Below are 23,025 nucleotides of genomic sequence, written 5' to 3' on the forward strand. Positions count from 1 at the left end.
TTCCACTGAATGAAATCACTTCGTAACTTGTATAATCAACCTCTATTGATGAAAATATAAGTTGTTTCCAATAGTTCCTCATTTTAACCAAATACATGAATGATTGGGGGTGGCTGTTTTCCAACAAAACTATTTATGAGAATAGTCTGCTGGCCAGGTTTGGTCTGTGAGTTGTAATTTGCCAGGCCCTGCCCTAAACTGTTCCATGAAATCTTTGCACTAACCCCAATAATAATAATGGAAGATGCTTTATGTCTTCCAAGGCACTCTAGTAAATGCACTAAAGTCTTGCACAGGAATGGAGCTCTGGTCAAACAGCAGTGGAAGTGTGGAGGTGGGAGAGGAGGGCTATTACTAGTCTCGCTCTAAAAGACCTCTGCTCCCCTCTCCCAACTCTGGGAGAAGAGACATAATCTCTCTTGACTACAGGTTTTCTGGAAAGCATAAGAATTCAAGATTACGTTTGAAAAACTGCTGAAAAGTACATAAAGTTGCAAAATACTCTACTGATGAGTAGTAGTGGTGGCTTTTGCAAATTAAGTTGAAGAGTTAAAAGGAAATAGAGATATGCCATTAGTACTGATCTGTCAATTATGTGAGTATAAGGCTGTGTCCAACCAATCCAGGACAAATTGGTCATTCCAGCTTAAGTTAATTATCTAAACTTCAAGATGAGTGCTTTGAAAGACTTGAGAAAGGCAAATCATTCTACTAAAAGGATAGTTTTGGGTAATATAACTAAGAAAGTCTAGAACAAATCTTGAAAATCTAGAAGGGAAATCCAGGTGACATTGCTTTGCTTTATGTCATTAAATTCTTTCTTTGCTTTTATGTTTTCAAGCTTTTGATTTACTTTAAAGTTATAGAAATTAGAAATGGAATATGGTACAGTATGATTTACACAAAAATCTTAAGCAGTGCTCCAGTCCATAACTCATATCTAAGAAATGGCCATCAATAAAGATTATTGAGCCAATGTGTGGATTTATGAGTTTAAGTCTTGGTGTTTATGGCCTGTTTCTTTTATGATTCTCTATTTTATCACTTTTAATTAATCAACTAATTACCAGCATAACTGAGTCAGCCATAAGAACTTCATTGTTTTCAAAAGGCTAGCATTATCCTCAATCATTTCAGCATGTTTTGACTCTTTGGAGCTAGAAGAGATTTTTAAGATAACCCAATCTGGTGCCCTTATCTCACAAATGAGGTTGCCCAGCTTCCAGAGAGGATGTCCTTGACCATGACCCCATAGTGAGTAGATGAGCAAAATAATGGCTTCTCCCACTGCTCCCTACTAGAAGGCAGTTCTGTGCAGGCCTGGAAGAATGCTATGATAGGCAGAATAATGGTCCTCCAAAGATATCCACTCCCTTACACCTGAAACCTCTGAACATGTTAATTGCATGGCAAGGACTTTACAGATGTGATTAAGGTAAAGAACCCTGAGATGTGTAGATTATCTTGGATGTCTGGGTGAGCCAGTCTAATCACATGAGTCTTTATAAGTAAGAGAAGAGGCAGAAAGGTGAGTCAGAGGGACAGCTGGGTGGTTCAGTTGGTTAAGCATCAGACTTTGGCTCAGGTCATGATCTTGTGGTTCACGGGTTTGAGCCCTGCATCGGGCTCTATGCTGACAGCTCAGAGCCTGGAACCTGCTTCAGATTCTCTGTCCCCGCCCCGCCCCTTCCCTGCTTGCCCTCTTGTTTTCCTCTCTCTCTCAAAAATAAATAAACATTAAAAAAAAATTAAAAGAAATGTGAGTCAGAGATACAACAACATAAGAAGAGGAAGGAAGGAGTCAAAGCATGAGAGGGTTTTGACCCATCATTGCTGGTTTTGAAGATAGGGGAAGGGAGGTAAAGTCAAGGCATGCAGATGGCCCCTAGAAGCTGGGAATGGCCCTCAGCTGACAGCCAGCAAGGAAACGGGGTCTTGATCCTACAGCTACAAGGATCTTTATTCTGCCAACAACCTGAATGAGCAATGGAATGGGTTCTCCTCTATAGAACTTTAAGATAATAAATTTGTATAGCTTAAGCTGCTAAGTTTGACGTAGCTTGGTACAGCAACAATAGAAAACTAATACACCGTGTTGGTGACAGACCCCTCCCTGCTTCAGAATATTCTGGTGCATAGCTACTGATGTCATAGAAAAGATTCTAGAAGAGCACACTATGGAGAAGCACTTGGGTTTAGAAGCTCTTGGGTGGAGGTAAGCGGGTTATCAAGGAAGTGGAATCTGAAAAGCCCAGGGAACCGAGTGCAGGTAGAGCAACTTTTCTGCAATAAAGGTCAAAGCTGCCACAGTGGCTGCTTCTTCCCTCCCGTGAGAAGGCACCAAGGCCTGCAGAAGGACTGGTGAACTGGTAAGCTGGTATAGGATGGGCAGGAACCAGGACAGTTATGATGACACCCAGGTGCAAGAGACACTCAGAAAATCCACTTATTGCTTTTACGATGACAATTCTGTTGGGAAGGGTTGGCATTCATTCATTCATTCATTCAACAGAGATTCAGAGCACCTACTATATACTAGGCTCTGTTCTAAGTTCTTTTTTTTAATATATGAAATTTATTGTCAAATTGGTTTCCATACAACACCTAGTGCTCATCCCAACAGGTGCCCTCCTCAATGCCCATCACCCACTTTCCCCTCCCTCCCACCCCCCATCAACTGTCAGTTTACTCTCAGTTTTTAAGAGTCTCTCATGGTTTGGTTCCCTCCCTCTCTAACTCCCTCCCCCCCACCCCTCTGGGGATAAAGCAGAGAACAAAACAGACCAGGTTTCTGCATTTCTGGTGCTTACTCTCTGGTATGAGAGATAGAGGAACAAATAAATGAACAAGGTAATTTCTGAAATTGACTTATATTATGAAGAAAATAGAAATGATTTTCTGTGATGGAGCAGTGATCAGAGGAGATATTGAGATCATTTTTGAGCTGAGACCATGACCACAAAGAGCAGGCTCTGTGGTGGTTGGGGGAGTCCTGTTCCAGCCAGAAGAAACAGCAGACGAAGGGGTGACTGGGTGGCTCAGTTGGTTAAGTGTCTGACTCTTGATTTTGGCTCCGGCCATGATCTCGTGATTTGTGGGATTGGGACCTGCGGTGGGCTCTGTGCTTGTCTGCTTGGAATTCTCTCTCTCTCCCTCTCTCTCTCTCTCTCTCTCTCTCTCTGCCCTTCTCCTGCTCTCTTAAAATAAATAAACTTAAAAAAAAAAAACAGCAGATGCAAAGAACCCGTGGTGGGAATGAGATTGGCATGTTTAAGGAAAAGAGATATGCAAGGTGAGTGTGGTGGGGAGAGAGGTGTGAAATCAGACTAGAGAGGTACTCAGGGGCTAGAGCAGGAAGGGTCTTGTTGGCTGGGTTGAGGAGTTGGGATTTCAGTTAAAGTGCCAGGGGAACCCACAGGAGGTGAGTGATGTGACTGGATATATGTTTTAAAAAAATTTTTTTAACGTTTATTCAGTTTTGAGAGAGAGAGTGTGAATGGGGGAAGGGCAGAGAGAGAGAGGGAGACACAGAATTCGTAGCAGAATTCAGGCTCTGGCCTGTCAGCACAGAGCCCGATGTGCGGCCTGAACTTATGAACTGTGAGATCATGACCTGAGCTGAAGCCAGACCCTTAACCAACTGAGCCACCCAAGTGCCCCTGGATATATGTTTTTAAAGAGGACTTTCTAGCTGTTGTGTGGATAATAGGGATAGGGGAACAGGAGAGGATTGTAGGGTTTCAGAGTATATCTAGGAACCTCTATAGAAGTCAGAGTTGATGGTGATTTCTGAACTGCCATGAGGCAGAGGAGATGGTGGGAGGTGGATAGGCTTTGGTAGAACAGGAGACGGGACTCCCAGTGAATTCACTGCAAGGGAAGAAGGAAGGAGGGAGGACTAAGTATGCCTTTTATGAGTCTGTCTGGGAGACGGATATCCTTTGCTGAAAATATCCTTTGCTCTGCTGGAAAATGTAAACATGGACTTCTCTTCCAATATGCATTGGAATTTGGTTATTAAGCTAAGGGCAAGGAGTATGACCACAGTTCAGAAAGACAGGTGTCTTCTGGGGATTGAATACTTTGCATATTTAACTCTTTCACCTTTTAAATCAACACAATTAGGTAAGCATTATTTTTTATCATTATTTAGATGAGGTACAGAGAGGCTGAGTAACTGTCTTCCATTATTCCTGGGATTCCTAAAATCCCAGCTATTACAGGGTAAAGTCAGAATATGAACCCAGGCAATCTGATTCCCAAGTCTGAGCACTTTAAATGCCAGGCCCTCCTCAATAGGGTATGTCGTGTAATAGTGATGTCTGTAACTAATCATGTGAGTTGAGAGTTTAAACAAATGTTTAAAAGTGAAATTCTTCTAATTCAGGACTATACTCGTTTATTTCTAACTTTTTCCCAAGTTAGACATTTGCGTCATTAGTTCTCGACAGAGGACAGTTTTGTCCACCAGGAGACGTTTGGCAGTGTGTGCAGACATTTTTTGTTTGTCACAACTGAAGGGGAGGAGCTTCTGGCACCTGGAGACAGGTGTGCTCCCAAATAAACTCCAATGCATAGACCAGCCCCCAGGAAAAAGGATTTTCCAGCCCAAGTGCCAAGGTCAAGAACCCCTTGTGCCAGTAAATGTAGGCTGGAGAACAGGCACACACCTGTGAATGATAACAAACAGGTGGATGCAATTAGTTGCCTAATTAACATATATTTACGCAGTGTTGGGGCTGTAGGGCATGCCAGGTAGAAGTTATGTTGTAATTTCCAATTGCACATTCTAGTCTGAGGGATAGGACATAGCACAGAACAGGACAATCACCTGCTAGGTTCTGGAGGTGATTCTGAAGGCAGTAGGGGCTTAGAGGGGGAACGTTTATGCAGGATTGCATCAGGCTTCAAGGAGGTGGCACCTGTAGTGGACACCTGAAGATGGAGAAATGTTTGGGTGGGGAAAGGCATGGTAGGGCCCTGTGGATTGGGAAGAGCCATGCATGGAGATGCTAAGGAAAGGGGCATGGGCAGTGGGGAGTGGGGTAGGGAGGTGCAGAGAACAGAGAAGGAGCAACATGGGAATTCAGAGTTGACTGAATGATTCCTCCTGATGGAGGCAGGGCAGGGTAAGGCCAGATTATGGAGGACTTAGAAAGCCAAGGGTGGGTTTGCTCTGATAAGGACTAGGGAACTAGAAGCATTCCAAGAGTAACATTTTGTATATGCTTTGGGGACATTCGTCACTCATGTTAGAAACCACCACCTTGGGTTGCTTGGGTGACTGCCAGCTAAGCGGCCTCCGACTCTTGAGTTTGGCTCAGATCACGATCTCTCAGTTTGTGGGTTCGAGCCCCTGGTTGGGCTTCCTGATGACAATGCGGAGCCTGCTTGAGATTTAATCTCTCTCCTTTTCTCTCTCTCTCTCAAAATAAATAAATAAATTTAGGGAAAGAACACCATCTAGAAGAGTTGGGAGGGGTGGAGACCAAGAGGCTGGGTTACCATTCAGCTTGCAGTGATGAGGGGGGTTTAGGTGAAGGTACAGAAGGAGGCTCAGGGAATGGTGATCGGTTGGGGGGGTGGTGGTTAAGGTTTGGTGATGAGGTGGGTCAGGGGATAATGATGAGGGTGGTTTAGGGGATGGTGATGAGGGGGTTTAGGTGGTGACAACAGAAATGGAGAAGGAGAAACTCAGGAGTCAATTCTCTGAGCACCCCACACATGACCCCCGTTCTCACAGATGAGAAAGCACAGGCATTGTGAGGCTCAGGGACTTGTCTGCTTTTGTCAGTGATGACACCCCTGCTATGTGGCAGGTCTGGGCTGGACCGGGGTTTGTCTCCTTGTGTGGACAGCTGGAGAAAAGCTCAGCAGAGTTTGATTTGTAGACAGTCTGGGGACAAACTGTGGAAAGGGTGAGACCACAACTCTGAATATATTCTAGGATAAAATGCAGTGGTGGAAATAATTCAACGTAATAATAATGCTTGAGTAGTGGGACCACATTGAAGTTTTTCCTTCTCTTCCTGTTTTCTAACTTGTACCTAATGAACAAGTTCTACTTGCATAATAAAGGGGAAGAGAGGATTTGATGCCTTTGGGTTTTGCTGGAGGGAAAGAATGTGAGGGTGTGACCTTCACAAGACCAATTTCCTTAGGAAATAGGGCGTCAAGCAGAGGAGGAGAGGCAGGGTTTCGGGAGTCCCGGATTTGCAGTGACACAAAGCAGAGGATTAGGGTGGGAAGAAGTATCATGGTTAAGCCAGGGGAGACTCCCCTTTATCTGAACACACTGAATCGCAGACCCCCACCCTTCTTTTCCTTTAGAGAAACCAGGCTCACCTGGCCACTATTGCCCTGAACTGCCAGGAACCGGAGAAGATGAAGGCATCCATGGTTCTTTCCCTCCTTGGCTACCTAGTGGTTCCAAGTGGCGCTGCTATCATGGGGCGCTGCGTGGTGGCTAAGAAGCTCAAAGATGGAGGCCTGGATCATTTCGAGGGTTACAGCCTTGCAAACTGTGAGTAGGTCCCTCTAAGCCCCTTCTCTCCTCACCTCCTTTTCCTCTGGCCTCTGCCCAGGCATCCCCAATTCGCCTTCCCCCTAGCCACCCACCTCCTGTTCCATCTTAGGGGTGTGCCTGGCTTATTTTGAGAGCAAGTTCAACCCCACGGCGGTCTACGAGAACCTCCAACGTGACTACACTGGCTACGGCCTCTTTCAGATCCCCAACCGTGACTGGTGCGACACGGGCAAGAACCGCTGCCACATGTCCTGCTCTGGTAGGTCACCTCCCTCCATTCCACACCGGGGCACTGGGGGCTGCACCACAGAGCTCCCGAGGCCTGCCTTCAGGGTGGCCAGAGTTTGCAGGCTTGGAGCAGGGAGGAGGCGGGGCTGGTAGGGGCGGGGCCTGGGAGGCTGAGTGCGGTGAAAGGGCTGCGGAGAGAGGCGGCTGGGCTGTCCAGAGAGGAATGGAGATGCCTATCCGGATAGGCAGAGAAGGTGTCAGAATGTTGAGAGGAGGCGGGGGAGAGGCTTCGAGCATCAGAGCCTCTGGGCCTGAAGGGTTGGAGCAGAGGGCTCTGTGGGGGCTTCATTTTGCCCACACCTGGGCACAACACTCTACTTCAAGGGGAATGATTGCTGCCACTTGGACAGGCAGAAGTGGTCGCTGGGAGGATACAGGAGTAGGAGTAGGCTCTTACAAAGGGAGCTTTGCTGCTGCTCTCAGGGGTTCCAAGTACCTGTAGTCAAGAGGTTGCACTTGCCCAGGGTTCCATCATCCTAGCACTTACTGAGGACCCACTAAGTGCCAGGTCTACTGGAGTTGCCATTCTAATGTTGGCAAACTGCCAGGTACTCCAGTAAGCTCTTCATGGATATGAATTCATCTAATATTCTCAAAGGCACCTATGACATGGGCATCATTATTATCCCCATTCTATAAATGGGAAAACTGAGGTCCAGAGAGGGTTAGTGGCCCAAAGCCACACAGCTGGTAGGTGGTATGGTGAGAGGCAAACCCAAGCAGTGTGACTCCTGAGTCAGGACTAAACCAATAGGGTGCAGCACCAGGCCAGAGCTCTCTCTGAAACTTGAGGCTGTTATTCTGCCTTAGGAGGGTCTAAGAGCCCAGCATTCTTAGGGTCTCCCTAATGAGCAAACCTCCTTCCCCCATGATGAATGAGAAACGTTCTAGAATCTGTAGCTGCTGAGCTGGGTCTTTAGGAGACAGAGTGGGGAGGTCATGGTAAAGACTTCTTATATGGGCCAGGAGAAATCTGCTTGGTGTTGGGCCCCATGCTTGGCCTTGGGACTCCAAAGAGAAGTAAGACAGTTCCCAGATTCAAGATGACACAGAATTGCAAAGTAGGAGGGAAAGGTGCAGAAAACACACAGGAACCCAGTGGGATTCGCAGCCACTCCCATTACAAAGTGACTTACATGAGCTTGTGCAATTCACTTCCTAGAGCTTCCTCATCTGTGAAGTGGGGATAACATTAACTACTTCTTAAGGTTGCTGTGAACATTCAGTGGGATAATGTATGTAAAACACTGTGCAGGGCCCAAAATCACAGTGATCAAAGTCTAGGGGAAATCTACACATTAAGAACATAATTACTGTGATAGATCATTCAGTGTCATCCTAAGCTTCCTGGTAGCCAAGACAAGAAGAGAAACCCAATAGGCCCATGATTTATATCTGATAAGAAGATTGATTGATTGATTGCCAAAATCTGACCAGAGAAACAACTAATTATCTGTAATAGAGGTGGTACTGAGTGCTGTGATGAAAATATGGTGGAGTCGATATCTTTGAAAAACCCTCCCACTAGATAAAATGTAAAAAATTAAATCTGGAATGCCTGGCTGACTCAGTTGATAGAGCATGTGACTCTTGATCTCAGGGTCGTGAGTTCAAGCTCCTTATTGGGCATGGAACCTACTTAAAAAAGAAATATCTTCTATAGTACCTGGCTGGCCTGGCAAGAAAGGAAAATCCCTAAAGGCTAAAATGAGGAGCAAGAATCCAGACAGATAAAGGAAGATTGAAGCTGATGGTGACCCAGGAGGCATCAGCTGATTCCCTGTGGCCTAAGGCAAAGGTTTGAGGTCACCGTGTAGATGGGGCCTGAGCAAAGCAAGGAGGTACATTGGAGACACATTGAGAGCAGCACTGTCAGCTAGAAGAGATGAGCTAGAATATCCTGAAAGCAACGACATTCTAAAAAGAGGGGGAAACAGTCTCCTTGGGAATTTGTAACCACAAGCCAGCAGGTCTTCCTTGAGCCACAAGGAAGCAAGGTACCATCAAGAGCTACTAGGCCCTGTGCTAAGTCCTGGGAGCAGTTCAGGGAATTATATCCTGTCCTTGTCCAGCAGGGTGAGGAGCAGAGATAATCTTGGCTCCACCTCTTACTATTTATGTGAGCTGAGCCTTAGTTATCTTATCTGTAAATTGGTAATAAGAGGACCTACCTCCCAGGGCTTTTGTTGAGTTTTTAATGTGCAATAGTGTACATTAAGAGCTAAGCACGGCGTCTGGTATACTGCCTGGTGTGTGTGATGAATACAACTTCATTCAAAGAATTTACAAAGCAGCTGGGGTTTAGGACGCGCGCACACACACACGTGTGTGTAAGCATGCATGCACATGTGTACCTATGTATGCACGTAGGTATGTATACACATGTATGGATTTAACAGGTAAGTGCTGCATCAAAGTGGCATTTTATTCAGAAGCGGGAAGAGGGCTCAGTGAGCTTGGTTGGTGGTCAGTGGCAGACTTTTAAGGGCCATCCTGTTTAGTTGAGCTGATCCAGATTGGGAGATGAGCATGAATAAAGTCCAGGAAGAGGAACTGTGTGTGATTACCTCGCTGTGGGTATCAGGGATAGAGCACCCACTTTCAGGGTGGGCACTAGCTTTGTCTCCTGCCCCTTGGTAGGTCTCTAATGGTGGGGCCATGGAGGAAGGCAATGGAAGGGTAAGGTTGTGGAAGTGGAAAGGTATGTTGGGGCAAAGTTGGACTCTGCCAAGGACGTGGAGTTTTGTTTTACAGGCAACCAGGGGGCACCGAAGTACTGTTTTTTGTTTTTGTTTTTTTTTTTTTAACGTTTATTTATTTTGAGACAGAGAGAGACAGAGCATGAACGGGGGAGGGGCAGAGAGAGAGGGAGACACAGAACCGGAAGCAGGCTCCAGGCTCTGAGCCATCAGCCCAGAGCCCGACGCGGGGCTCGAACTCACGGAACGTGAGATCGTGACCTGAGCTGAAGTCGGACGCTTAACCGACTGAGCCACCCAGGCGCCCCCGAAGTACTGTTTTAAGGAAAAGCGATCAGACTGGATTAGGGAAAGGAGGAGGCAAAGTGTAGTCAAGAAGGAAGGTATTGCAGTAACCCAGGTGGGAGGTCTTGGCTTCCACATTCAAAGGAGAGAATGGGGTGATGAATGCCTAGTCATGTTGGTTCCCCAGAGGCACCTCTAGGCCATCTCACATGCTGTTTCTTCTGCCTGGGACAGTTTTCCTTCTGTGATCCTTCCACCCCTTTTCCTTACCTACTCTTTTAGATGTCACGTGGCCCAGTAACCCCTCCCTGACCCTGAAAGTCTGAATGGGGTGCCCCCACTCATCAGCTCCCATGTCAAGCTGCATTCCCCCGTCCTGCCAGGTATCTTTGGTATTATACTTATCTCTGATCTTTATCTCCCTCTATCAGACTGCAGACTCTAGGAGGACAGGGACAGATTTATTGTGTTCACCATTTTGTGTCCACTGCTTCTTAGATTGCTTAGCACAGCATATTCACTATACATAAATATTTTTAATGAAAATATTATGATAAGAATTACAAGAAAAAAATCAATAGATTTAGTAAAAGAGGACCACATGCTACTACCTCCTAGGGTTGTCTTGAGAAAAATCTAGGGATAGATTTATCCTTGGAATCATATGGAAGCCTCTCTAAACATGAGTACCCTGTAGCTTCCCTGACATCACTCTGACTTAGCTGCCAAGTTGTGGAGTCGTATTTTTCCACTGTGTTTTTTCCACAGCTTTACTGAATCCAGATTTGAAGAAGACAATTGAATGTGTTAAGAAAATCGTAAAAGATAAGGAAGGGTTGGGAGCATGGTAAGTGGTACATTTTCTAATAGTCTGTATTAATGACCATCACCCATTATATTTTTTATTAAAAATTTTTTGTTAAGTTTATTTATTTATTTGAGAGGAGCAGAGAGAGAGAAGAGACAGAGAATCCCAAGCAGGCTCCATGCTGGCAGCATGGAGCCCAACGCGAGGCTTGAATCAATGAAACCATGAGACCATGACCTAAGTCGAAACCAAGAGTAGGATGCTCAAGCCACTGAGCCACCCAGGCGCCCCCACCAATTATCTTTAATCCTAATCTTGGCCTAATCTTGGTCTCTGCATATCTGTAGTCTCAAACTAGTGGGATCCTACTCCCCAAGATAAGCGGTAGAACACCACTGAGTTCTGCAACCCCAAGCTCTAAGGAGGAAGGACATAATTATCAGACAAATTGCCTTAAGTTGAATGTATTTTTTTCTTTCTCAAATCTTGTTTAGAGTTATACAGGAGGCTAGGGTGAGCATCCTTGAAATAAATCTCTGTTTATATCTCTGATTATTTCTTTCATCTAAATTCTTGTAAGGTTCTTAATGTTGTAAAATGACTCTCCAGCAAATTTGTACCAATATCAGTATTAAGAGCTTGGTAAGATGCCTATTTAGTGAACTCTGATCAAGTATAAAATCTTTGCCATTTGAAAGGTATATAATAATTTTATCTTCTTTTGCATTTTATGATATCCCATTAGGGGTGTTTTCCCATTATGTTTGTTACATATTTATATTCTTTTGTGATTTTTCCCCTGCCCCTCTCCTTTGCTTATTTTTAAAATTCAGATCATATTTGTTTGAAATAACTCTTTATATATTAGGTGTTGTATTAGATGTATTAACGGATAGTTATATATTTGTTACCAAAAATCACTGCAACTCTGATTTCTTCTATAACCATGTATTTGCTTAGTAAAGACTTCCAAAATTTATAAGTGGTTAGGCCTGTTTTTGACTTCTTTCACTCAATATTTGTTCATATTATTGTGTATAGTTCTAATTTGTTTTCGTTGCTATATAGTATTCCATTATATGGATGGATATATCAGTTTATATATCCATTATTCCATTGGTGGGCATTTGAATAGTTTTCATTTTTTTAGTGCTGCCATGAACAGTCTATACTTTTCTTTTGGTGAATGTATAAATGGATTTCCATTGATTATACCAAGGAATAAAATTGTTAGTCATAGATATGCATATTTTCAGATTTGGTATATTCTGCCAAACAGTTTTCTAGAGGGATTCAATTTACACTGTCACCAGCTGTTGTAGGTTTTGGTGGCTCCAAGTTATTATCAGTGCTTGATATTTTTTAGGTTTTTCTTGTGACTGTGTAGTAGTATTGCATTGGGTTTTACCTTGTGTTTCCTTGTCAACTAATGAGATTGAGCACTTTTTCAAATTTTATTGGCCATTTAGATATCCTTTTATGTGAAGTGCCTGTTCAATAGTTTTGTCAGTTTTTCTATTACATTTGTCTTTTTTCTTATTAATTCATTGGGAATTATTTATATGCCCTGGGTAAAATTTTCTGTTGGATACAAGTATTACAAACATCTTTCATTTTGTCAGTTACCTTTTCACTTTCTTAAAAAAGTCTTGATAAAATGAAATTCTTAGTCTTAATGCAGTCTGATTTATTATTAATTTTCTTTTATGGTTATTTTTGTGTTTTTTTAGAGGAATATTTGCCTATTCCTAGGTCATGAGGATAGTCTTCTTAATTTTTTTTCTAAAAAACTTTATTTAATCTCTCACATTTGACTCTCAATACATTTTGCTTTCTTTTTCTTGCTTTATTGCATTGGCTAGAAACTCCAGTAAATGTTGAGTAGAAGTGATGATAGTGGCATCCTTGTCTTATTCCCAATTTCACAGGTAAGACATTGGATATTTTATCATTAACTTTTATTTTCTTTAAAATTTCTGAGATAGTCTTAATCAGATTGAGTGTTCTTTTCCATCTTTTCCATTTCTAGTTAAAGGTTTTTAAAATCATGAATGGGTGTTGAATTTTGTTTATTACACTTTTAGTATCTTTGAAGTTCTGTGTTAGCCTATCCATCTTTTTTTTTTTTTTTTTTTTTTTTAAGCTCTTGCCTTTTTAATCTCTCTTCTCTTCCATGGCTTTCTCCAGAGCTTGTGCCTGGTGACATCTTATTGAAGACATCAGTTATATAAATTTACTTCTGGATTCTGTAGTATATTATTCTCAGAGGAATGTTCCTCTGAATTTCATGATGAGCTCCCTTTTCTTCTACTACTATTTTCCCATAAGTACCATGTTAGTTTCTTTTTTTCTTTGAATAAGGACAGATTTTCCCTCTTATTCAGTATTTGCCACATAGACAGGTCATGTGGCTTTTTCTTGTTTCTGCTCACTGTTACTTGGCTAATGGTTATAGAACAGTGTGTAAGTCTCCTGGCCCAGTTTCCAACCTGGAGATTTTCCTGATATGTGTGTCTAATTCTCTCTCCTAGTCTGAGTCGGTGGAGTACGTAAAAACCCTCCATTCCCAGCATGCACCTCCACCACCTCCACCGATACCATTTATCATGGAGGGCCTATGCTATCCACTAGACACTGTCTCACCACCAATTTCCACCTTCTTTTGCCTTTTCCACCTTCTCTCTGTCCCGTATTTCATAATTGATGTCCTGATTGATTTGGGGCATTATAGTCACCCATTAGATCTAGAAACAATGTAAATATTTTTTCAGTGCCAGATTGTGCATCTTAATATTTTTTGCTATTAGGGTTTATCTTGTAATTGATGTGTCCTCCCAAATTTTAACAAAAGTTGTTAATAAATCATTAACATATCTTACAATAGAGGAAATCCTTTAATGATAGCTACAATTTCTTTCCTTTGCTGGTATGTAGGCTTTGCATGTCTATATGAACATCACAATCCTTGTGCAGTGAGTATTCTTATTCCTTGTGAAATGAGGAAACGGGGGCACCGAGAGGTACAAGTTACCCATGGCCACAGTGGGGGAACTAATTCTAGATCTGTGCAATTCCAAGCCTCAGCTTTTACCAGTCTGCTCAAAGAGTAGATGGTTGGCCCAGGAAATCTGTGCTCTGGTCATGTGGAAGGCAACCAAAGGACTCTCTCTGCACGGTTCTTCTGTGGGGGCAGGGTTTTGAACAGTCAGTGAGTGAGGAGGGGCAGAACTGTAGGCGGACCCATCTTACCAGAGGAAGTCTTGAGTAGTGTTTCTTATAGTGACCTCAGGGCCCTATAGGCAGTGAGACCTTGTTCAGAATCTGGCAACAGAACGTGTGTCAGTCTCAGAGGTCAGCTTTTCATTGTTGCTTTTTTGTCATTTTCTGTGCCTTTTGGTGCTAACTTCAGTCAGAGATTTTTGTCTGTTTTACTTGCCTCCAGCATCTGGCTCTGTGCCTGGCATATTATAAGTCTTCCCTAAATGTTTGTTGGAAGATCAAGTCCGCATTTGGGCTGTTACCTAGAAGCCATTAAAATTTTTAGAAATTTATTATTTATCATTTCTCAAAATAAAAATAAGACATATGTGTTTAAAAATGAAAATAAAAAAATAAACATCTTGCTCTTAGCAGCAGCCTCCTGAGGGTCACCGCTGTTAATATGTCTTGTAAATCAGAGAAAAATGTGTAAATATTGAGAATAAGAAAAATATCTTAAAACACACATGAAATCCCAACATGCACACTGACCTGCACCTAACTTTTTTTTCACTTATTAAAGAGCTTGCAAATCTTGGCATAGTGCTACCTAGAATATCTGCCCTCTGGATGCTGCAGGTAATTATCTGCCAGTCCCTTACTGATGAACAGGTAGATTGTTTCCATTTGCTAGGACCACCAGGTGCATTTAAATGTTGGTAGAGAGGGGAGCCTGGGTGGCTCAGTCAGTTAAGCATCTGACTTTTCATTTTGGCTCAGAGGGTCATGATCTTGTGGTTCATGAGTTTGAGTCCCACATTGGGCTCTGTGCTGACAGTGCATGGAGCCTGCGTGGGATTCTCTCCCTCTCCCTCTCTCTTTGCCCCTTCAGCTCTCTCTCTCTGTCTTTCTCTCTCTCTCTCAAAATAAATAAATAAACTTCAAAAGAAATAAACGTTGGTAGAGAGATTGCTAAATTGGCATTCAGAGAGGGAGCACCCCCAGATACACTGCGTGAGAAGGCCTGTTCCCTCAGTTCATTGACCTAGAGCAATAAAATTTGTGTAGTTTTTGGAAATTGACACTTATAAAATGATGCCATTCTATTTTGCCTGGCATTTTTAAACAAAGAAGCTGAGTATCTTTTCGTGTATTTGTTGGCCATTTTTCTCTGAACTGGTTACTCATATTCTTAGCCTGTCTTTCTTTTGAGATGATAATGTTTTCTTTCGTTTTTATTGATTTTATATGTCTCTTTTATAAATTAGGGTTATTAGAACTTCGTTCATGATATCTATGTGAACTATTTGTTTCAGGTTTGCGATTTGTATTTTGACTTCATTTATGGTGTATTCATCATATAGGAGTTTTACATTTTCACAGAACCAAATCCCTCAATATTTTGTTTTGTGGCTCCTGAATTTATACAAAACTGTACTCCAGGTTTGTAAAGAAATCAAGCCATGTTTTCTTCTATATTAGAACAGTGCTGGGCGCCTGGGTGGCTCAGTCAGTTAAGCGTCTGACTTCGGCTCAGGTCATGATCTCATGGTTCGTTGGTTTGAGCCCCTCATTGGGCTCTCTGTTTTCAACACAGAGCCTGGAGCCTGCTTCATATCTCTGTCCCTGACTCTCTCTGCCTCTCCCCCGCTTTCTCTCTCTCTCTCAAAAATAAATAATTTTAAAAAAACGTTAAAAATAAAATGATATATAGAACAGTGCCTGGTACAAAATAAGCCCTATATTAAGTTTTTATTAATATTAGAAAATAAAATTTTCATGGTTTTATGTTTTTATACTTAATTTTTGGTCTTCTTGGAATTTATTTTAGTGAGGTAGGGATCCAGCTTTATATTTTTCAAATGGTTAGTCAGTGTTCTCAATACTACTTATTCATTAATCCCTTTTCCTCACTAATTTAATAGACTGTATTTTAAAGTGGGAGTCCCCTTAATGTGTCTTCCAAGTGTTTAAAGCATCTTTCATACTGTCTTTATTCTCCCAGTTAATTAGAAGCATGGCTGGCCCTCTAGGGCAAGCACTAATGAGCTAAAGTCATCATTATTGTATAGCACTTAGTAGAGATATGTTGGGCCAGGCTGAGTAAGGCCTTCCCACTTGCTCAGGACTCCAGCAAAGTGAGCTCTTATTAAAGTAATAAGCAGCCATGTCTTTTCAAAGCTCAGATCAAGCAGCTTTGCAGGGTTGAGGCAGACAGGAAGGGAGAAGACCGAGGGCCTGCATGCCCATGGGATTCCCTTCTGCAGTGCCTGCCCTGGGCTATGTAGAGCCTTGCAATTTCTGAAAATACGTATGTGTGTGTTCCCCCCGAGGCTTTATAGTTGTGGGGGGCAGGGGCTCACAGCCCTTTCTTTAACTGTGGAACCCCTACCCTGGAAAATTCATGGAGGCCTGCCTGGCTGAGGGATGGCCTAACAAAACAGGGTTTCTAATGGTTGCATCTGGTCTGGTGACCCCCACAACTTCCAGGTTGGGAGCAGAGGACCTGGGGTCTGGGTACTGGCATGGGGGCTGGGAATAGAGGGATCACTTTTCAGGAGAAAAGTTTTGAAAAACTCAGTCTAGCTGGCCTAGGACCAGCTAGAAGGGAGTTTGAGGAGCTGGGTTGAGGGTTGAGGAGCTGAAAGGGAGTTTGAAAGGTGAGGGGGGAAACACGTGCATGGAAAGGTGAAAGAGGCCCTGGCTCAAGGTCAAGGGTTCCCATTTCAGATCAAGGACTCGCCCTCTGACCCTGGGCAAGTCACAGAACTTCTCTGATGCTCACTTCAGAGAAGTCAAGGATACTTCTCTTGTAGGCTGGGGGAGGGGCTTCCCGCTCATGGTGTGGGACTTACGGAAAGAAGTGGAGGGCAGCGTGAGTATGCTGCGGGCGCAGGCGGCACGAGCATTTGTGCCAGGATGCACTGGAGTTAGCAAGAGGGTCATACTCGAGAGGCACAACGGCCGTAGGAAATGTGCCTGCAGAGGCCAGGCTGGGCTGTAAGTGGGCCAGCAGGGGGTTGTTGGACCTGCAGATCCTGAGCTCGGACACTGGGGAGCCCCTGCCTGTACACTCCATGCTTTCCTTTCTGCAGGCCCTCCTGGTCCCTGAACTGCCAGTACTCAGACACTCTGGAACGGTGGTTGGATGGATGCAGGCTGTAGCCGCAGGGGCGGCCCTGACGCCATTCTCTGGTGGTACCTTCCAAATGAAGATGCTTTGCTGTTTGCTGCCTTCACGCAATCCTGTTGATTATCTCTCAGCTTGACAGCTCCATCAGATGCAAAAGGACGAAAGTTTGCTTCCTCCAGGGATGCGGGATGTAGAATAAACCAGCTGCTTACTCAACCTGGACCAAAGGTCTCCGCTTGTATTATTATCCTGTGATTGCTACTCGGATAACCATTATTTACCGTCATCATGATTTATTATTATTTAATCTTAGATGGAGGACTTAGAGGAAGGAAACTATCTGGAAAACAAGGTGTGTCCATGAATGTCAATATTAAATAGGGAAGGGAAGAAAAGATACAGGAGAAGAAAAGAGGGGTCAAGGGCAAGCAGGGCCACCAATCCCAACCCGTGTCCACATTGGGACCCCAGGTGGAAGTGACACTACAAAATCCTCCTTGTACTTCTGTGGAGAGAATCAAGTGACAGTTGCCCTTTCTTATAAAAAGTTCAAATGTTTTTTTAAATTTTAATTTTTTTAATGCTTATTTATTTTTGAGACAGAGAGAGACAGAGGGTGAGTGGGGGAGGGGCAGAGAGAGGGAGACACAGAATCAGAAGCAGGCTCCAGGCTGTCACCACAGAGCCTAATGCAGGGCTGGAACCCACAAACTCTGAGATCATGACCTGAGCTGAAGTCGGACGCTTAACCAATTGGGCCACCCAGGCGCCCCTAAAAAGTTAAGTTTTAGAAAAAAATTATCAGAAATACATACTCTCATTAGAGAAACTGGAAAAAAATCCAGAAATATAAAGGCAATTGCTGTCATGCTTTGGTTGCAACTTTTTTTTTTTTTTCGTTTAGGGATTTTTCTTCTTTATCAACAATGCTGTGGGGCACCTGGACGGTTCAGTCACTTAATTGTCCAACTCTTGATTTCGGCTCAGGTCATGAATTCACGGTTTGTGGGATTTAGCCCCATGTCCCTAGAGAATCTGGGATTTTCTCTCTCTCTCTCTCTCTCTCTCTCTCTCTCTCTCTCTGCCTTGTTTTCTCTCTCTCCCAAAATAAATCAATAAAAACTTTTTAAAAAAACCCAATGCTTTGATAATGTTATAGAGTTTTGTACCTCATGTACCAAAGAAAGAACATGGCAGTAAATGTTTGTCCCTATATGCATTGCAATTTTAAACAGAAAGGGATTTATTTCTGAAACTTCAAGCTTTACAGAATTCTTGCCCAGGATGGATCAGCAGGTGACTGCTAGGGCTTCCCGGGTGCCCCTGCCCCAGCCATGCGAGCAGAATTATGTGTTCATCAGAAGCCAGGGCACTTCCTGGAGCCTGGACTTGGAGAGCATGGTCCCTAAACTTGCAGCCCTCACATAGGAGGGAAAAGACCGGAGTGACATCGGGGGAGGCCACTGGCATCACCAGCTTCCCCACGCGTGTCAGAGATTCTCCAAAATGAAATCTTAGTGCTGGTTGATATTCCACTGTATGAATGCACCGTATTTGATTTAACTTTCCCCCAGCTGTTAGATTTTTAGAACTTGTCATTTTTTTAACCATTACAAAGAATCCTGTAGTGCCTGTTTGTGGTTGCCCCTCTCTTCATTACTTACCCTTTTTAAAAATTACACAAGCCACATGTACTTAATGAAGACCGTGTGGAGAGGACAGATAGTCATAATGAAGGACATTAAAAATACCCACCATTCCCCACTGGAAACAGAAATTTGCCTCATTTATACGCAGTCACAATTGAGAGTCCTGACATAGGGATGGAATCAGTCTTTTTTTGTGTGTGTACCCTTCACTATTTCAGTGTGAGCACGTGCACATATTTTTTTCCTTACAAACATGGGCTACCACTGTCTATACAGTTTGTAATATTTTGTGGCCTGATATTTCCAGGTTTATGATAGGAAGCCTAGCACTGTTTTTAACAATCTCACAGCATTCCTGTATGTGGACAGACTGTAACATACATAACCTTCTATTGTTACTCTGTTCCATCCAGACACAAAGTAAATGACCTAAGGGAATCAAGGTCACCACGAGGCAGGCAGGACTGAAAGCAAATCAACCCTTTTTTGTTTGCATCTTGTTTGCTTTCCGAGGGGAAGGAGAAATACCTATAAGTTTGAATTTCAGGGGCAGAACTTTGACTCAAGTTCAGTAATGATTGAACAGCTTAATCAGTTGGCTTTGCGTGGTTTATCCCGGTCTAGAGAGAAGGATATTCCATAGTTCCCAACCACAGAGTAAAATTCCTGCTGGTGGCCACACTTGGGGTTGAGGCACTGAGAAGCTAATGAGACCCTGAGAGCCACTTCCTTATTGAGCTGGGAGGCCCATGCTGTTTGTGAGGGTGGGCGCAAGCATGATAATGCATCTGACCTCAACCCAGCCTTCACCCAGACATTCACGACAACCTGCAATTGATTAAAACACTATCTCCTCAAGTGCCAAATCCAGCGTGCTGCCGCCTCCTTCCAGCCCATTACCCTGCCACGGCTCATCATCGGCCTCTAATGGACACTGTGTCAACATGGGCGTGAGACTTGAGGACAAAGCAAATGTTAGTGTATCGATTGGAACAGTCTCTCTGGGGTTTCCCAAAGTCAGCTCCTGGCTTGGTGCTCTCAAACCCACTTAGAGTGGGCATTACAAAGAGCACTTGTTCTGGGGCCAGATCTCCCTTGTCTGGTTTAGGGAATGATGAAAGCTTCATTTAAAAATCTCAATGACATGGGTATTGAAGAGGGCATCTTGTGGGATGAGCACTGGGTGTTGTATGGAAAACAATTTGACAATAAATTTCATATATTAAAAATAAATAAATAAATAAAACAAACGTTAAAAAATTAAAAAAAAAATAAAATAAAAATCTCAATGACAACCCCCATTACTATCACTTCTAGCACCAGCAGCTACCATATGGACCCAACTTTACAAATATTATACGTAGGCATTTAACATACGATTTTCCAAAACTTGCAAAACCTTACAAGGTAGGTATGAATTATAATCTTGTCCCAGGGGGAAAAACTGAGGCTTGGAGGGGCTAAACGACTTTACTCCAGCCTTGTAAGTGATGGAGATGGAATGAGTATCTCCCCAAAAGCCATAGCTCCCCCACACAGCCCACTCCACACTCTAGTTCTGTATTGGTGTTAGTTTTTCTCTCCATCCATTAGCTAGAAAATTGGTCTCCAGATTTTTTTTTTTACGATAATAGTGGCTTTTAAAAAATTTATTTTTATTTTTTTATAATTTACATCCAAGTTAGTTAGCACATGGTGCAACAATGATTTCAGGAGTAGATTCCTTAAGTTCCTTACCCATTTAGCCCATCCCCCCCACAACCCCTCCAGCAACACTCTGTCTGTTCTTTATATTTAACAGTCTCTTCTGTTTTGTCCCCCTCCCTGTTCTTATATTATTTTTGCTTCCCTTCCCTTGTGTTCATCTGTTCTGTGTCTTAAAGTCCTTATATGAATGAATTCATATGATATTTGTCTTTCTATGATTGACAAATTTTGCTTAGCATAATTCCATCTAGTTCCATCCGTGTAGTTGCAAATGGCAAGATTTCATTCTTTTTGATTGCCGAGTAATACTCCATTGTGTGTGTGTGTGTGTGTGTGTGTGTGTGTGTGTGTGTGTGTACCACATCTTCTTTACCCATTCATCCATCGATGGACATTTGGGCTCTTTCCATACCTTGGCTACTGTTGATAGTGCTGCTATAAACATTGGGCCGCATGTGCCATTTCAAAACAACATACCTGTATTCCTTGAATACATACCTAGTAGTGCAATTGCTCGTTCATAGGGTAGTTATATTTTTAATTTTTTGAGGAACTTCCATACGTTTTCCAGAGTGGCTGCACCAGTTTGCATTCCCACCAGCAGTGCAAAAGAGATCCTCTTTCTCCGCATCCTCGCCAAGACCTGTTGTTGCCTGAGTTGTTAATGTTAGCCATTCTGACAGGTGTGAGGTGGTATCTCATTGTGGTTTTGATTTGTAGTTTCCTGAGAATGAGCAATGTTGAGCATTTTTTCATGTGTCTGTTGGCCATCTGGATGTCTTCTTTGAAGAAGTGTCTATTCATGTCTTTTGACCATTTCTTCACTGGATTATTTGTTTTTTTGGGTGTTGAGTCTGATAAGTTCTTTATAGATTTTGGATACTAACCCTTTATCTGATATTTTGCAAATATCTTCTCCCATTTTGTCGGTTGCTGTTTAGTTTTGCTGATTGTTTCCTTCACTTTGCAGAAGCTTTTTATTTTGATGAGGTTCCAGTAGTTCATTTTTGCTTTTGTTTCCCTTGCCTCCGGAGACGTGTTTGAGTAGGAACTTGCTGCGGCCAAGATCAAAGAGGTTTTTGCCGGCTTTCTCCTCGACGATTTTGTTGGCTTCCTGTCTTACGTTGAGGTCTTTCATCCATTCTGAGTTTATTTTTGTGTATGGTGTAAGAAAGTGGTCCAGGTTCATTCTTCTGCATGTCGCTGTCCAGTTTTCCCAGCACCACTTGCTGAAGAGACTGTCTTTATTCCACTGGGTATTCTTTCCTGCTTTGTGAAAGATTAGTTGGCCATACGTTTGTGGGTCCATTTCTGGGTTCTCTATTCTGTTCCATTGATCTGAGTGTCTGTTTTTGTGCCAGTACCATACTGCCTTGATGATTGCAGCTTTGTAATACAGCTTGTATTACACAATACAGCTTGTAATACACAATACAGTTCGAGATTGTGATGCGTCCAACTTTGGTTTTCATTTCCAAGATTGCTTTGGCTATTCGGGGTCGTTTCTGGTTCTATACAAATTTTAGGATTGTTTGTTCTAGCTCTGTAAACAATGCTGGTGTTATTTTGATAGGGATTGCATTGAATATGTAGGTTGTTTTGGGTAGTATTGACATTTTAACAATATTTGTTCTTCCTATCCAGGAGCATGGAATCTTTTTCCATTTTTTGGTGTCTTTTTCAATTTCTTTCGTAAGCTTTCCATAGTTGTCAGTGTATAGATTTTTCACCTCTTTGGTTAGATTTATTCCTAGGTATTTTATAGGTTTTGGTGCAATTGTAAATGGGATCGATTCCTTGACTTCTCTTTCTATTGCTTCATGGTGTATAGAAATGCAACTGATTTCTGTGCATTAATTTTATATCCTGCGACTTTGCTGAATTCATGAAACAGTTTTAGCAGTTTTTTTCGTGGAATCTTTGGGTTTTCCATATAGAGTATCATGTCATCTGTGAAGAGTGAAAGTTTGACTTCCCCCTGGCCAATTTGGATTCCTTTTATTTCTTTGTGCTGATTGCTGAGGCTAAGACTTCCAATACTATGTTGAATAACAGTGGCGAGAGTGGACATCCCTGTCTTGTTCCTGATCTTAGGGGGAAGGCTCTCAGTTTTTCTCCATTGAGGATGATATTAGCATTGGGTCGTTCATATATGGCTTTCATGATCTCGAGGTATGATCCTTCTATCCCTACTTTCTTGAGGGTTTTTAATTGCTGTATTTTGTCAAATGCTTTCTCTGCATCTATTGAGAGGATCATGTGGTTCTTGTCCTTTCTTTTATTGATGTGATGAATCACATTAATTGTTTTCAGATATTGAACCAGCCCTGCATCCCCGGTATAAATCCCACTTAGTTGTGGTGAATAATTTTTTTAATGTATTGTTGGATCTGGTTGGCTAATATCTTGTTGAGGATTTTTGCATCCATGTTCATCAGGGAAATTGGTCTATAGTTCTCCTTTTTAGTGGGGTCTCTGGTTTTGGAATCAAGGTAGTGTTGGCTTCATAAAAAGAGTTTGGAAGTTTTCCTTCCATTTCTATTTTTTGGAACAGTTTCAAGAGAATAGGTGTCAACGCTTCCTTAAATGTTTGGTAGAATTCCCCGGGAAAGCCATCTGGCCCTGGACTCTTGTTTTTTGGCAGATTTTTTATTACTAATTAGATTTCCTTACGGTTATGGATCTGTTCAAATTTTCTATTTCTTCCTGTTTCAGTTTTGGTAGTGTTTTTG

The 23,025-nt window shown here is 42.7% G+C and overlaps 1 protein-coding gene across 6 annotated transcripts in view; it reads left to right on the forward strand.

Annotated features, from left to right (window-relative positions):
* Positions 1–17,480, forward strand: part of LYZL4 (lysozyme like 4) — a 59,693-nt gene extending 42,213 nt beyond the window's left edge. For 2 of the 6 annotated variants that reach the window (XM_053221595.1, XM_053221593.1), the window contains 4 exons: positions 6,331–6,523; positions 6,636–6,785; positions 10,567–10,645; positions 16,900–17,178. In XM_053221595.1, the coding sequence (XP_053077570.1) occupies positions 6,331–6,523; positions 6,636–6,785; positions 10,567–10,645; positions 16,900–16,969 (492 nt within the window). In that variant the 3' untranslated portion in view covers positions 16,970–17,178. Of the gene's footprint in view, positions 1–2,120; positions 2,370–6,330; positions 6,524–6,635; positions 6,786–10,566; positions 10,646–12,468; positions 12,535–16,899 lie in introns of those variants that run through there. The other 4 variants (XR_008298069.1, XM_015062849.3, XM_053221596.1 and 1 more) reach the window with 4 other exon arrangements.
* The last annotated feature ends 5,545 nt before the right edge of the window (positions 17,481–23,025 follow it).

Source organism: Acinonyx jubatus, chromosome C2 (assembly GCF_027475565.1).
Source record: "Acinonyx jubatus isolate Ajub_Pintada_27869175 chromosome C2, VMU_Ajub_asm_v1.0, whole genome shotgun sequence".
Taxonomy (NCBI): Eukaryota; Metazoa; Chordata; class Mammalia; order Carnivora; family Felidae; genus Acinonyx; species Acinonyx jubatus.